This window comes from Rhinolophus ferrumequinum, chromosome 3, assembly GCF_004115265.2.
Source record: "Rhinolophus ferrumequinum isolate MPI-CBG mRhiFer1 chromosome 3, mRhiFer1_v1.p, whole genome shotgun sequence".
NCBI lineage: Eukaryota > Metazoa > Chordata > Mammalia > Chiroptera > Rhinolophidae > Rhinolophus > Rhinolophus ferrumequinum.
The window spans coordinates 14059143-14075031 of NC_046286.1; the positions used below are offsets into that span (position 1 = coordinate 14059143).

At 35.2% G+C, this 15889-nt stretch overlaps 1 protein-coding gene across 1 annotated transcript in view; it reads right to left on the minus strand.

Moving 5' to 3' along the window:
* The window catches only part of SUPT3H (SPT3 homolog, SAGA and STAGA complex component), a 443570-nt gene that overhangs the window by 83589 nt on the left and 344092 nt on the right, over positions 1 to 15889 (minus strand). The window contains 5 exon segments of the mRNA XM_033100778.1: positions 4114 to 4140; positions 4142 to 4282; positions 7865 to 7972; positions 8764 to 8876; positions 13932 to 14007. Coding sequence (XP_032956669.1) covers positions 4114 to 4140; positions 4142 to 4282; positions 7865 to 7972; positions 8764 to 8876; positions 13932 to 14007 — 465 coding nt within the window.

Below are 15889 nucleotides of genomic sequence, written 5' to 3' on the forward strand. Positions count from 1 at the left end.
ATAAAGACTGGACTGGTTAGGTTATTCTGGAAATCTCTGCTGTAAAATGACTCTAATTTAATAGCTATAAACAAGGTTAGGAGACAAATGTTTAACATTTAAGAGAAAAAAATTCAAGAATTTCCAAACTTATAAAGAATTATTTTATGTATGCATAATTACCAGATTAACTACAGCTTCTTTTTACGTACTTTGTAAAGCAAGTCCACTGAAGAAATTATTTTAGGTAACATTTTGTTACCACAGTCTTAGTTACTGAATGAGTTGGAGAGTACGATAACTGAAATTCTTTAAAACTGCTTTACAATACAGAAGTTCCTTACAGTTCAGATTTTCCCTTAATAAGCAAGCAGTGAGCTCCGTCATTTTGTAAGTGAAAGGGGAAACCATATATGAGGTTCATAATTTAAATTTGTTTACTATCAATTATGAAATTATCTCTTGGAGTGATTCCACTATTTGTAATGGCAAATGGTTTGTATTGTACCAACACAGTTGTAGATGAAAGTATAAACTTTAGACAAATTATTTAAAAAAGTATCTGAAAGCAACAGAGATTGATCAAAATTAGGTGGAAACTGGAAGAGGTATGTACAAGAAGAATGAAATGGCAGTGGGTTGAATTTCCTGTTTTTATTGATTTAGCCAGAGGGCAGGCTCCATTCAGTATAGTGGGCACAACAATCTTATAGAGGCTTGAAAGACCTATAAAGTAAGGAAGGAAATACCAAAAGGACAGAATCAAAAATCAGTGTACAAATATTACCCAAATCTTTGACTAACCTCTAAACTATCCTGTGTGGAACCAAATCCAAGAAACCCAGCTAAAGCTATATGAAGTAAAGAGAGATTTTAGCTGCTGTCACTGAAGAGGAATTTGAGTTTGAAGTTTAGAGTTGAGTTTACAAAAGTAAACTGACTGCCTAACACACATATATACACACCAACAACTCTCTTCATAGGAATATAACAGATTCTGAAATAGCTACAATGTATTTCCCGCAATGTCCAAGATATAATTCAAAATTACTAGACATGCGACATGACAACATAATAGTGACTTATAGTCACTGGAGACTAAAATTAATCCAGATATTTAATTTATCATACAAAGCTTTTAAAGCAGCTATTATAACTATACTCAAGGACATAAAAGAAAATAAATGTAATAAATTAGTAATAAAAAATAACTAGATAAACAGAAACTATAAAAAGAACTCAACGGAAAATACAAAACTACAGAATAAAATATCAGAAATACAACATTACTGGATGATGGGACAGTAGATTGGAGCTGACACAAGAAAGAGTCTGGAACACAAAGAATGATCAAGAAAATTTATCTTACCTGAAGAACAGAAAGAAAAGATTGAAAGAGAAATTAAACAGAACCTTAGACACTTTGTGGAACAGTATCGAAGTAACTAACAAATATTTACTTGTAGTCTCAGAAGTGGAGGATAGAGACAGTGAGGCAGAAAAAATATCTGAAGAAATAACTGCTGAAATTCCTACAAATTGGTTCAAGACATAAACCAATATTCAAGAAGTTCATATTCAAGTGACCCTAAGCAGGATAAATACAAAGAAAAACGTGTATTTATATACCATGGTCAAACTGTTGAAACCAAACTTAATGATACAATCCTGAAAGCATTTTGAGTAAAATAACATGTTACATATACAGAAACAGTAATACAAAATCTGCTGACATATAATTAAACACAATTAATGCCAGAAATAGAGGAATTATATCATTAAAGTACTAAAAATAGAACTACCATTCCAGAATTCTATACCCAGTGAAAATATCTTCAGGAATGAAGGAGAAATAAAGATATTTCCCAAATATGAAAACTAAGAGGAACCATCACCAGCCGACCTTTACTATTACAAATGCTAAACAAAATTTAGTAAAACAAACAAGGAAAATGATACCAGAAGAAAACTCTGATCATCAAAAAGAAATGAAGAACTGTGGAAATGGTAAAAGTTAAAGTCTATTTTTTCTCTTAGTTTCATTGAAATACATTTTATTATTTAAGGTGAAAAATAGTATTATGGTTTATAACATATAGATGTAAGATGTTTGACAACCATAGCACAAAGAGCAAGAGTGAAGTAGATGGACTTATACAAATATAAGAGTCTTATATTTTATGTGAGTAAAGTAGTAAACAATAACTTCAAGTACACTAAAAATTTAAGGATGTATATTGTAATCTTTAGCATAACCACCAAAAAAATTGATACAAAGAGATATCACTAAGAAACCAGTAGATAAATTAAAATAGATTTCTTAACAAGTACACAATTAACTCAAAAGAAGACGGGGGCAAAAAAAAGAGAAACAAAAATAGAGAGAAGAAGCAGAAAACAAATAGCAAAATAACTAACTTATATCCAACCATGTCAATAAACACATTAAATATCATGGAAATATTATATTTAAAAGATACACACAGAAAGAAAGAAAAGGCAAGATCCAAATATAAAATTACAAATATATTGAAAGGAATGGATAGGAAAACATATCATGTCAATGGCACAAGAAGGTGGGAATGTCTATTAATCAGATAAAATAGAGTTCAGTGAAAAAAAGACATTTCTTAAATGTAAATAAGAAGAGATATGCCATGTTCATCAATTATAAGACTTGGTATCGTTAAGGCATTCATTTCCCCAAATTATGTAAGCATTCAACCTAATCCCTTTCAAAATCCCACTAAAGCTTTTCTTTTTCCCTTTTCTTCCTTTTTCTCTCGTTCCCTCCCTCCCACCTCGTTCCTTTCTTTTGATAGAAACTAACAAGTTGATTCTAAATTTACATGGATATACAGAGGTCACAACATATCCATATTAAGCCTGAAAAATAAAGTTTGAGAACCTTACACTACCTGACTTTAAGATCTACAAGGTGTGACAATTAAGTTTGCGAACTTGTTGCAATGATGTTGCTCATCTTTTTGATATCAGAGGTATTATTCATTACGAATTTGTACCAACTGGATAAACAGTTAACCAAGTTTACTATCTGGAAGTGCTGAATAGCCCACATGAAAAAGACGACCTGAACTTTTCACCAACAATTCATGGCTCTTGCATCACAACAATGCACCAGCTCACACGGAACTGTCTGTGAGGGAATTTTTAGCGAGTAAACAGATAACTGTACTGCAACACCCTCCCTACACACCTGATCTGGCCCCCAGGGACTTCTTTCTTTACCCAAAGATAAGGAAACATTGAAAGGAAGACATGATGACATTCAGGACATCAAAGGTAATATGACAGCTCTGATGGCCATTCCAGAAAAAGAGTTCCAAAATTGCTCTGAAGGGTGGACTAGGCACTGGCTGAAGGGTGGACTAGGCACTGGCATCGGTGCATAGCTTCCCAAGGGGAGTACTTCGAAGGTGACTGTAGTGATATTCAGCAGTGAGGTATGAAGCACTTTTTCTAGGATGAATTTGCGAACTTAATTGTCCTACCTCATATTATAAAGCCACAGTAATCAAGAAAGATGATGCTGACAAATAAGTCGATGAAACAAAATTGAAAACAACAAGTTTACGTATTGTCAAAATCATCAAATGGTATACTTAAGAATTGAGTGTATGAATTTTACCTTAAAAATAAGAACCATAAACAATTGTACATCACGAAGCTTTTAGGCGTGAAGTTCACTGATGTCTGCATCTTTGCAATGTGTCAAAAAAATTGAACTGATAGACAAAGGAACAATATGATGCACAGATGTAGTAATATAATACATAGTTAACATAGTAAATATAGTAAAATGTTAACTGTGGAATCTAGATGGCAGATATATGCCATATACCTCCTAGATATATGGTGTTAATTATGTAAGTCTTTTAACTTTTTGTATGCTTGAAAAAATTTTAAATAAGGTGTTTAAAAAAAAATCAAAATCTTGCTTTGTCCCAATGAAAGCTGTTCAAGTTTGAGTACAAGTCATTAAGTATGGTTAAGTATAAATTGGCTACTTCTAAAATTTTGAATTATGAGAAAAACAGCACATTTCCTATCTCTGAAAAGAATTCAATTAAGACCTTCTCCACTCTGAAATAAAATTAAAAGAAAATCACTGACCTTTTTTCTTTTTCTTTGCTTGGTTTTAAGCCGAGTCTTGTCCAGCACTTCCATTCCCAAGGGATCCTGATGCAGTTTTCCCTGAGTGCTGGGATCCAGATGGTGGGGCTGTGGGTGTAGGGGGAGGTGTATTCTCGGGAGACTCTGGGTAGGACTTCATGTAAGACCCCTGCTCAAAGAGATGTGGCTTTGAAATCAAGTGACCAGGACTTCTACTAACATTTAACTTTGTTTAGCATCTTATGTATTGAATACTACTATTTGAAACTTTCAAATATAGAAACACAATTTATTATTATCCAGTCCACAGAGATGATGCCCCCATGTGACCCGAGGGTCTAATATGTTAGTTTTTAACTGTCTAATCATTTAGATAAAATCAGGATTCTTCAGATAGTTTCCAAGAGTGTTGTTACCATTTTAAACTTACATGTTTACGAAGGAACCTCTAAGCTACCATCCCCAACCCTCACCCTTTGCCAAAGTGGATGCCTTCCAGACATTATTGTATCAAATGGTGACCAGTCTTTCCAATAACTCAAACTCAATGCCTTGGGTCACTGTAGATACCTCTAGCTCCTCCCACATCTAATTCCTGCTTTTTTCATAAAATCCTTTATTTCTTCCGGTTTCTTTGGCTATGACTGTGAGTCTGTTTGTTCTCTCTTCCATGTGGAAGCACTTCAAATATTGAAGACTGTTGCATTTCACAGCCTTTTCTAACTTCTACAGGTCAAACAACAGGTTCATTTAGCCACTTATCATGAGACACGGTTTTAGGTTCCTTCAGCCCCTGAGCACGCTCTTTAGACATCCTCCCCTTTGCCAACGTCCATCCCATCAGATCGTGCCTACACACTAAAACAAGCAAACTTTCCTGATCCTTAACATCGTAATATTGGCTCCTAACAAATTTACAGGCAAATGAAAGTCTCTGTCTTTTTCACATATGGTATCATTAATCTATTTCATCCTATCGGCCACCCTACCCATACTAACTACTGGCCTACAATTCTCTACAATGGATTTTTTAAAAGTGATGCTAAACTTTGTAAAATGTTTTGCTGAAATTCAGATATTGGTTTCAAGAGTATTTCTTTGATCTACTTGCCTAGAAACATTATCAAACAGGAAGGATAAAGCTAATCTGGCATGAGTTGTTCTTAGGAAAATAAGATAGCTCCTAAAGATCATTGCTTCCTGTGCACAAACCATACATTAGAAAAAAAGTTTAGAAAATTAACTTGAATTAATATTGAACTTGTTAATCTAACATGAGAAACCCAAGGTTAACCAGTTCAGTTCCTTATATGGTTAGTACTCAAGAAATTATAATCAGTAAAATAGAATGCGTTTTGTATTAACTGTATGCCTTGAGTTTCCAATTCCAATCCACTGTACAGAGCACACCCACTTGGGTCTTCTTAAAACACCTTTTGAACTCATCACTCTTTGGCCAAGGAACTTTCAACTCTTCCTTCATAACTAAGCATCTCAGGACTTACTTTTCTAATTTTATTTTCTACTACCCACTCCTCAACGAATCCTTTGCTTGAATATTTTAATCAGAGTTTTTTGCCCTTGTAAAAGTATACTTAGGCTGCCGCTGAGGTCTAGAGTATTCTCCTCACTTTTATCATCTCATCAAAGTCCTATCTTTCCTTCAACACCCAGCTTCTTCTTTGAAGTCTTCTTTGATTGTAATTAGGGAGTGTTTTTTTTTTTACCTCTGTACTTTCTGTCTATGCCACCCATTTGGAAATTAGTATACGCTATCTGGAACTGTTTGTTTGTTTGCTTGCTCATTTATTTCCTTGTTTGTTTTACAGAATGTTCTACCTCCCTGAATGGAGATCCTATCAGTTTCCAGAGTTCCCCTTTGTACTCAAATTGGTGAAGCCCTTCAAGCTGGCTCTCGGAGTTGGTTGTTGATTTGTAATGTTGATGAGTAAGGCTCCTACTTTAGAGTGGCCATTCTTTTTGTGTTATGAGAGGTCATAGGGGCAGGAAGACTGCCAGCCCCCTTGAATGCTCATTGTGACTACCAGTCACATAGGAGGAGGGGTGTCTGGCAGGCCAGTGAAAAGTTTGAGGCTTATACTAACATATTTAGTCAGGATGCTTTCCGACACTCAAGCTCCCACCTCCCAGAGAGCCCAGGAAATCCAGCACACACAGGCCATTTTTCTTAACTGCTGGGTAGCTGGGAACAGCGGCTGTGGTTGCTGAGTAGTTGCCCAGGGCAGCTTGGCCACCCTGGAGAACCAAGAAAGTGGGGCGGGGTGGGGGTGGGGGGTGGGGGTAAAGAGTTTTCCTAGCCATGCAAGCAATCCCTTGAATGTTAAGGGAAAACTCGGCTTGTTATGTTCACTGTAAATTTCTTCAATTAGAAATGTTACAACAAATTTGTCTGATGTTAATGAAAAGCATACGTATACACATATTCATAAAATGAACATGTACCAAAGACATTCTAAAGGGTGTTCTTTGACATCATAATTTGGGTTTGTAACATAAAGAAAATAAATAGTGTTTAATCAACTGGGTAGGCTTTAGGGACTTTTAGACTATGCTGACTGATAATGATGTATGACCTTATCCAAGAAAAAAATGGATTTTTAATAGGCATAAACATTTTAATTCCTACTTGGATTCCAAGCCAATCTGATTCTTTAAGAGGCATAAAAAGATGTCAAACTTTTGGATTGTAATAACATGCTACATAGGCATATAGCTTTATAAATTTACTAAGTATCCTAGAGCAGAGATACTTAAACTTGGGGTACATCGGGTTCACCGATCCCTTGGATTCACAGCATGGTTTCAGAGGGTCTCTGAACACCCTGAAATTGTATGCAAAATTTGTGAATGTGTCTCTGGTGAAAGAGTTTATAGTTTTCATCAAATTCTCAAAAGGGCTGCTCCATTTTCAGGTTATACATTTCATCCAACTTGATCTAAAGCTCACTTCACATTTATATGTGTAGATGTTAACCTAACTCATGTGCTGCCTTCTCTACAGTTATTAGATTGAGTTCTGTAAAACTGTTTAAATTAGTAAAAAGGTCAAATACTAGCAAATGCATTCAATAAGATATTACATTTCTATTTTTTAGGCCCATGCTGCCTACAGAGCAGTTTTTATACTGAAATTATATGAAGCATTAGAGTTGGCAAGAAGACTTTCCAGGCCACATAGGTGGGTATCTCAGCAACAGAAACTGGATCAGAAGAGACGTGATCTTTACGTGACAGGACCAGTAGAAAATAAAAGGATAAGTGGAGCTATGCTTCTTGACATCACATTTAGAGATGGGTCAATAACCAGAATGTAAAATTATCAATAAGGTCAGGAATTATTATTACATAAATAATAATAACCTTCTCATCTTTGAGGGACAAAGGAATAAATAAATTTTCTCAATGTTATTCAATTACTAAAACCAGTTGTTCATCTCCCATGGAAATGACCAGTGCTCCGCCACTATCCCTCTTTCACTGACGGGCTAGGAAAGCTTAATAAGATAAAGAAAAGGTGAAAGAAATCATTGTGTTAAGTGGATCATTAGGGCCAGGCTCATAGTACATTGTCAATAAATATTTGTTTGAATGTTGAATGTATTAAGAGCATTCGAATAAAGGCCAAACATTCCTACATAATCTTTTCCAAAGAACTATGAATAAAATTACTGGACATGAGAAAAAAAAATCCACAGATGTGTCTTGTCAGACAGAGTTTTTTGATCCTTACCTCAGCAGAGTTGTGATACTGAATGAAGGTGGCCGAAATGGCATGGCTGAAGGGGTCTCCTGCCTTGGTTACCATGTCCTGCCTCACAAGAAGAGCCAGATCCACTAACTAGAAGATCAGAGAAATGAAAATAAAGTCACATAGCTGGAAATCATCATCCATGTTTCTGAAGTGGCAAAACTAAAAGTAGTACATTCCAAATATTATTGATAATACTGCCTGCCTAGAAATCTGTATTGTGGACACGAGCATATGCTTGCATTGACTGGTAAAGGGACCCACCAATGAAGGAGAGAAATGATATATTCTGACCTTCTAGGGAAGTGGCTCTCAAACTTTAATTCGTAATCACTAAAGAAACATTTTAAAATACAGATTTCTGGGCTCCAAGCTCCAAGACTAATTTAGCAGGTCTGCTCTGGGATGTAGTCTAGGACTTTACATTTTAAACGAGAACGAAGGAGATGCTGATGTTTCTGGTCTAAGGATCATCCTTTGAGAAACTCTTAGAGGGCAGTGATTCTAGACTCAGATTTTTGCAAGCACTCAGTAGATTGTATCTATATCTAGAAACGTTATTTTTCAAAACTTAAAAATAATCCCTCAACGAGGTATGTGTACTTAGAATTCAATGTTGAGAAAAAGTATGCGGGATTTCATTTCTGGTTAGGATAAGGCTGCAAGAAACAGTCACTTTTACCCTAGCCCCATGAGAACTGAAGATACTTTCAAAGAAACATCACTGAACTCAATTTCAGAAAATGATTAAGACTGTCATGGAAGAAAACTCATGGCTGTTCTCATCCCTGGCCGAGCAGCAGGGGGAAGAATTGGTCACGGACAGGGAAAAGGAGAAAGCTGCCATGTTATGGCTTCATATGACTGATGAGAATTCTTACCTGTGCCACAGTTTCATATGCTAAATATGCTAAAATTTCCATAGCGATAACATTGGGTTTTATCTCCATACTGCTGCAGTCCAACCAGTCTCGAAATTTGGAGGCTTTTTTGGCTAATCAGTAAAAACAAAACAAAACAAAACAAAACATTTTGAAGTGTTTTAATACTGCCAATTACTATCACGGAATGAAAAAAAATGTCTCTTGAAAATTGTCTATGAAAGATAATACATACAAAACGCAGTTTTCTAAGTTTTCTTAGTGTCTAGATATTCTAGCCTGAAGATATCCCTTATGTGTTTGGGTCCTTGATTTTGCGTCTGTGCTACATAACAAATCACTTACTGTTTAGCACTTCTTCCACAGTGTCAGAAGAAGTTATGTTACCACGGGCCATGGCTTACGTTATAACAATAGTCAGAAGAGTTACTTCCTTGATATAACTAATTTAGTCCGGTGAGAAAAACAATCCTGCAAGAAAGAACTTGTTATGAACAAAGAAACAGAGAGACTGTATTTTAAATACCTTTCAAAATGTGTCTCTTACTGGAATAGGTTCAAAGTCATGAATTTAGAATTCAATAGAATAAACTGATCCCTGGCCCGCGGTTACATTTTCCTTATTACAAAGATGTCCAAAATCTTAAACTTGACTCTGAAAACCCTCCAGATTGCGTCCAAACTACCTTTATGTGATTCCCTGTTAAACTGTCACCTGGCCTCGAGTATAATCCCCTCTGTGTTCACCGTTCCTTTCCCTCCACAGAACGCCTTCCCGTCACTCTTCATTCCTACGAATCCTGCCCATACAGGCCAAAGATATACTACTCCACTGTGGTCATTACTGAACACTTATATCATCAGATATCCTTTCATGTCTGCTTATAATGTCTCAAGCCATATTATGAGTTCTCTGTGGGCAAACACCATGTATCATGTCTCTCTGTACACCTAACAGTACCAAGCACACATGGAACCGTCCATTAACTATCTCTAAACTGCCACAGTACTAAGCAGAGTCTAACTTGATATAGGGCCTTCATTAGATATTACTAATTTAACGAGTGACCTAGAGGGAAAAGATTGATAGTGAAGATTTTATCATGTCTATAACATAATCATCTTAAGAAAAAACCCCACTGATTATTGTTTTGATTAATCTGATCCCGCAGGTATATAAAACACTTAATGGTAACTCAAAGCATGATGTTTTGATCCTTTTGGATACAGTCTTCATGGATTCCACATACAGAAGGGTTTTTTTCTAAATAAATCACCGAAGACCTTAAGTCCTGCTATCGAAGCTCATATGCAAAGTTGTCAACTGTGGCAGAATTATGATAATCCCCCTTAAAGCTATCTCCCTAACGTAACCAATCTTCCAAATACTCTCTGACATGCAACATTCCATCTAACTAGGAAGCTGCAATAGCTCACAAACACTTGTTTAACATCTGTGGAATACTTCTGAAGTTAAAGTTAACAGACAGCAATTTGGCAAAATCAATAAAATGTACCTTATTCATTTCTCTCTTTGACAGATTGTTAGAAACACAGAAACAGATATTTCAGGATATGATGCTCTAAATAGATATTAAACAGATATTATGCTCTAAACAATTTATTTTAGAAGTGAGAGAAAGGATAGTTCTTAATATTCCATCAGATGTGTCCATTTATGCAACAGAATTAGTAGCTTTCTTACTAGATTTTAAGTGCTGGGAATGCAGGAACAAAGACATCTCCACTCTTGTATTCCCAGCACCCAGAACAGTGCTTGGTATTAGAAGACTCATAATAAATATTCCCAGAAGAAATGAATGAATGAAAGAACAAACAAATGAAAGATATTTCTTTAATAGAAGGATAGGCTCCAAACATTTCTATGTATCAAAAAGATACACAGAGGTCCCATAAACTCACTTGGGTTATTGCTATTCCAGCAACAGGTGAAGATTCTAATTCCCTCCCTGTCACCTGCGGCAGGATGGCTTCAGGGATGGAGCCTTCCAGGGTACTGCTGGTTCCAGAGAAAGAGACACAGACACCCCTAGTCATGATAGTTTGTTTCCATCGAGAAGTAAGGGGGCATCAGAATAAAAGAGTTCTTTTTCCTTCACCCCTCTTCTCAATATATCAGGAGAGAAGATAATCCTGGAAACTGATCAACAATTTAAATAGAATCCTGAATAAAGAGCAACATTTCCTAGGGCTATCAGTTTTCTGACACTAGCTGGGTTTTCAGCCTGTACTGGAATTAAAACAACTTTACATAATAATTTCACATGGAATTTTAAGGTTAGTTAATTCTCATACATTTTTGTATCTTTCTCATCAACGATCACTAGTAAAATTCAAGTTTCTCCCAATTTTTCATTCTCTCATCCCTGCATACTATTCTATTATTAATATTTCTATCCCATCCCTTCTCACCAGTCTTTTCATTCCTGACCTTTCTATCTGAGCCCTCCGTAATGCTTATTCTACTCTGAAGAAATTCATCTGCAACTTCAGTCTCTTCAAAATCACCGTTCTTTGGGTTAATATTATTTGAGAACAGTCTTACTCAGAGGGCATGATTTTCCCTGGGACCTTTTACAGTGAAGGTTCCTTCTTGCTTTCCTTCCATAGATATTTATTGGTCAGTACTGACTGCCAGCCTGTTCATTTTCCCACATGTCAGAAGGCCTGCAGGCAATATATGTTCATTCTCTTCGTTTCTCCCACAAGGAATATGTAGTACAGGGAGACAGCAAAATTCTTACCAACAACAGAGGCTAAAAGACTATGGAATCATGTTTTAACAACTAACTGTTAGCCTACAATTTACTACCCAACTAAACTATCATTTAAACATAAGGGCAAAATAAAGCCATTTTTGAAACAAAAAAGAGCGTTAACCACTTACAAAGTCTTGGGGAGAATAAAATTAGGCTAAGAAGGAAAGTTTACATACTTGTCAAATTAAAAAAAATTCTTTTAAGTCAGGGATATATATTAAAAATTAAGAACAGCAACTAAAATAATAGAAATATACAATATACTAGCTCGTTGAGGAAAAATGGAATGAAGAAAACTCAATGAATCCAATGGAACAAAGATAAGGAGGTGGAAAAGCAAATAAAAAAGCACAGTAAATTTAAAACACAAAGTCAGACACCATATATAACCCAGATGTATAAGTAATTAAATACATATAAATTAAATTCATCAATTAAAATACAAAGAGATTCTCAGATTGACTAAAAGAAAATCAAGATATTTGTTTACAAAATCCACATATTATTAAACAAAAGGTTGAACGGAAAGGAATGGAAAAAGGTTTACAAATTGTAACTAAATTAAAGCTTTAAAGACTTTAAGGGAAATGACTCTCTGATTTATATAAATATGAAAGAAAAGACTAGTGAATTTGACCAGTGTCCCGATTCTACAACTTACCCTCAGCCTACAAAGCTATAGAATTGTTATTTTAAAATGCACCAGCAGTCCCAATTACTGAATGCTATGATCAACTATTTAAGAAGACATATGGCTGGATCGCAATTCCTACATCCTGGTAATTTATCAGAAGAAGAGGAATGAAAAGAGCCTAACACTCTGACCAGTGTGGGTATCAGTTCTGAATTTGCTGACCCACTTGGAGTAAGCATTCCAAACCACAGCATTCTGGCATACAAAACGGAGTCTCCCGCTATGGTTTCATAATGAAGCACCTATGAGTACCATATAAAGAAATATTTTTCAAATGCCTAAATCCCTCTTCTTTAAAGAAAAAAAATGAAGCATAATATGCTGTTTATACTACGATCATTTTATAAAGAAAGGGAAAATATTTCTTCTCAATTTACTACAGTTTATTAATAAGTTACAAACAAAAGAATGAGTTATTAAAAATCTGATTTTCAAACAAAAGGTGCATTTGAACACTTCAATGACTGTATGTTTTAGTGTGAAACAGCACGTCTGTTCCTTTAAGTGAATTAAATTTAAAATACGATTTAAAAAACTAGTTCAATAGCACTAAATGTTACTTTATAAACTGGAGATTTATACTTATAAAAGACTTGAATGCCATTTTTAAACCTAAAAATTACTATACAAAAACCTCTCATTTGCCGAAATTGCCATGATCTGAAGTGTCATTTACTTAATGCTTCACAGATGTATGATGCCAAATGTTAGTCAGACTCAAAGTATATTTAGTTAGAAAAAAAAAAAATCTTCCAAAACATGTTTTCCTATATTTTACTGACATTTACATGGGGGCACTATTTGAAATGTGTCATTTATTTGCACTTTATGATCTATAAATGAAGCTCTCATTTTCTTTTTCCAAATCAAAGCCGTTGTTCTTGTGGCCACATAATAGCTTTTCGTTTAAAGACACCATTGTGTCCATAATCCCTCGGACCAGGGTCATGTGCTGTTTTGTCAGACTTGTAACCGGACTTTCTATCACACTTGCTCTTTGACCTTTATCCTGAGAGTCTTACTCATCACTGATCTCTTGCTGTAAGGATGTTTTGCTACCCAGTCGAGCCCACTATTTACATGGACCTTAATGTGCTTTCAGTAAGCTTAATTTTACCACTTGGTTATTAGTGTTACAAGAGCACAGACCAATGAATTTGGCTAACACTGAATGCATGCCACAGCAGGAGGCTACAGACGAAGATGGAAGAGATTATTGATATGTTCCTCTGTGGTAATATGAGTATGCATAAATAAATGGAAAATTTGGGATTTATTAATACGTATTAGGGGCTTTTAAATGTCATGACTATACTACCAGAGTCCATTATGGGTCAAGTACAATCAGCAATACTGTGTAAACATAACTAAGAAACAGGAAAAGAAATTAAAATGGGAATATTAAGAAAAATGAAATTTTTTGACCAACAGTAATGCGAATAATTAACATGGTTCTCTGTGTATTACTCACACCCTTTAAAACCTCTTACTACTATTAATTGCAAAACAGTAGAGTGGGGTAAACTCTTTTATTAGGCTCCCCTACAATGCAGAGGCTGTTTCTGTACCAGTTGTAACTATGCATATATTAAATTCACCAATTTCTAAGGAACAGAGATTGTGTCATACTTTACTATATCTGTAACACATAATCTCTTAAACATATAATGAAGGAAAGTTAAATGCTTACTTACAGAAACTTAATTGTCGACTTTCGCAGAATTCTGCATATTGAGCTGAATCCATAATTCGAGTTTGTCTTTCTGCTCTCTAATAGATAAAAATAAAAAAGCACAAAGATTTTTTTTAAAGCAAGTAGATTATTATATATGTTTTCACAACGAAAACTTAGAATTGAAGTTCCATTTTCCTTTCCTTACTCTAGGTGAAAAGTTTAGTACTACCATAAATACCATGACACATAAAATTATAAGTAACAGCAGTTTTGAGCTTGTTTCTTTTGGAAATAAAGTTTAAAATACCATTTTCCACTCCTCTGTTATTGTCATTACAGTAGAAGAAAAAACTAAAGGGATCTTGTTTCTTAGATTGTGCCCTTCTAAATTTTCTTAACTATACCATCCTTTCAAAGAAAACTATGAGATACTATATCAAACAGAAAAACTGTTGTTAATGATTACGGTTCATCTGCCTTAAAGCTGGGATTTTTAAATATTAAAATAGAAGTCAAAGAATGGAATCCATATATTTCCCTTCAGTTGGAACATGGAGCCAGAGCTAACAAATCCATATTTTCAATTGCAAAGAAAATAAAGAAAAAGGTAAACACAACACGAATCCTTTCATCTGAGTCCAGGTATGATTCACAGTTTGGTATAGAGCTTCATTCGTGGGTTTTGATTCAGTATAGCAGATGTTTGCTGCTTCATTGTCCCACACGAGGTAGGATAATGATAATTCACCCACAGTTTGGTGGGAAAGAATATGACCGCTTCCGCTTCCTTGGCAAGGGAAGCATTTTGAAATGAGACAGGCTGGTACTTGGAATGAATTTCTGGCCAGTAAAGGAAAAAAATTCCCTGAGATTTTAATTTTTTTCTGCTTTGGAAGGACTTTTAGCAAGTTTTCTTTATCACAGTTGTTGGAGTACATAAGTACTACTTACAATGTCTGTGGATAGTTTTATATTTTTTTTCCAACTAAAATTATTCCTTTTTCATTTTGTTTGATTTGGGTGAGTGGTCAATTTAATTCCAATGATGTATCAGTTGGTGGAACGAATAATGGTACACTAGTTGCAGCTCAAACAGAAAAGAAGATATAGATGGGGTGGTGGGAGGTAGGGCAAAATTTACTAACTACTGTGGCTCCTTCTAAGATCACTGAGTATTTTTTTCCCTTCCTTCTCTTCTGCTCCTCCCTCCCTTCTTTCCTTCCCAATCTCCCCCACGCAGACAAAAACACATATGCGCTGACACAAACCCAGACTCCTCCTGTTTATTTACCCTCTAGGTTCAAGTATCCTTTTTGAACATGTACAAGTAAATATAACACACACATGTGTATTATATACATACATATATATATGTATGTGTATATGTATCCTCTTGTGTGTGTATTCGAAACATCATATTTTCTTAAGGGTATATATATATATGTGTGTGTGTGTGTGTGTGTGTGTGTGTATATGTGTGTGTATATTACTGGGAGAATTTTTACATATTTAGAAGTATTTTTTGGTATGTGAATGCATGAGTTAGTTTTGTCCTAAAATGTATCTGACATGTGCCTTTTTTTTTGCTAATGGAAAATAGGAAGGAAGGGAGAATTGATATGTTTTGAACATAACAAATGAGTTACTGATCTGTTTATTAAAAATGCTTCTAAGGCCGATAACACTGTATCATGTTTGTCTGTCTGTCTGTCTGTGTCTGGCTATTCCAGGAACTTTTCAGGTCTGAATTTGTAGTTCCTAGAAAATATCTGACACGTGGCAAATAAACAATAAAACATTTATGGAGGCAGCAAATGCTACCATTTTAGCCTATAATCAGGGCAATGACTATTACCTTAATGCAGTCAGTCCTTGATTATCTAGCATTACTACAGGTCCAGGTAGGCAGCCTCATCCACCCCACACAATAGACAGAAAGAACTCAGGTAACTATGGAAAAAGACAGAAAATTCCTAA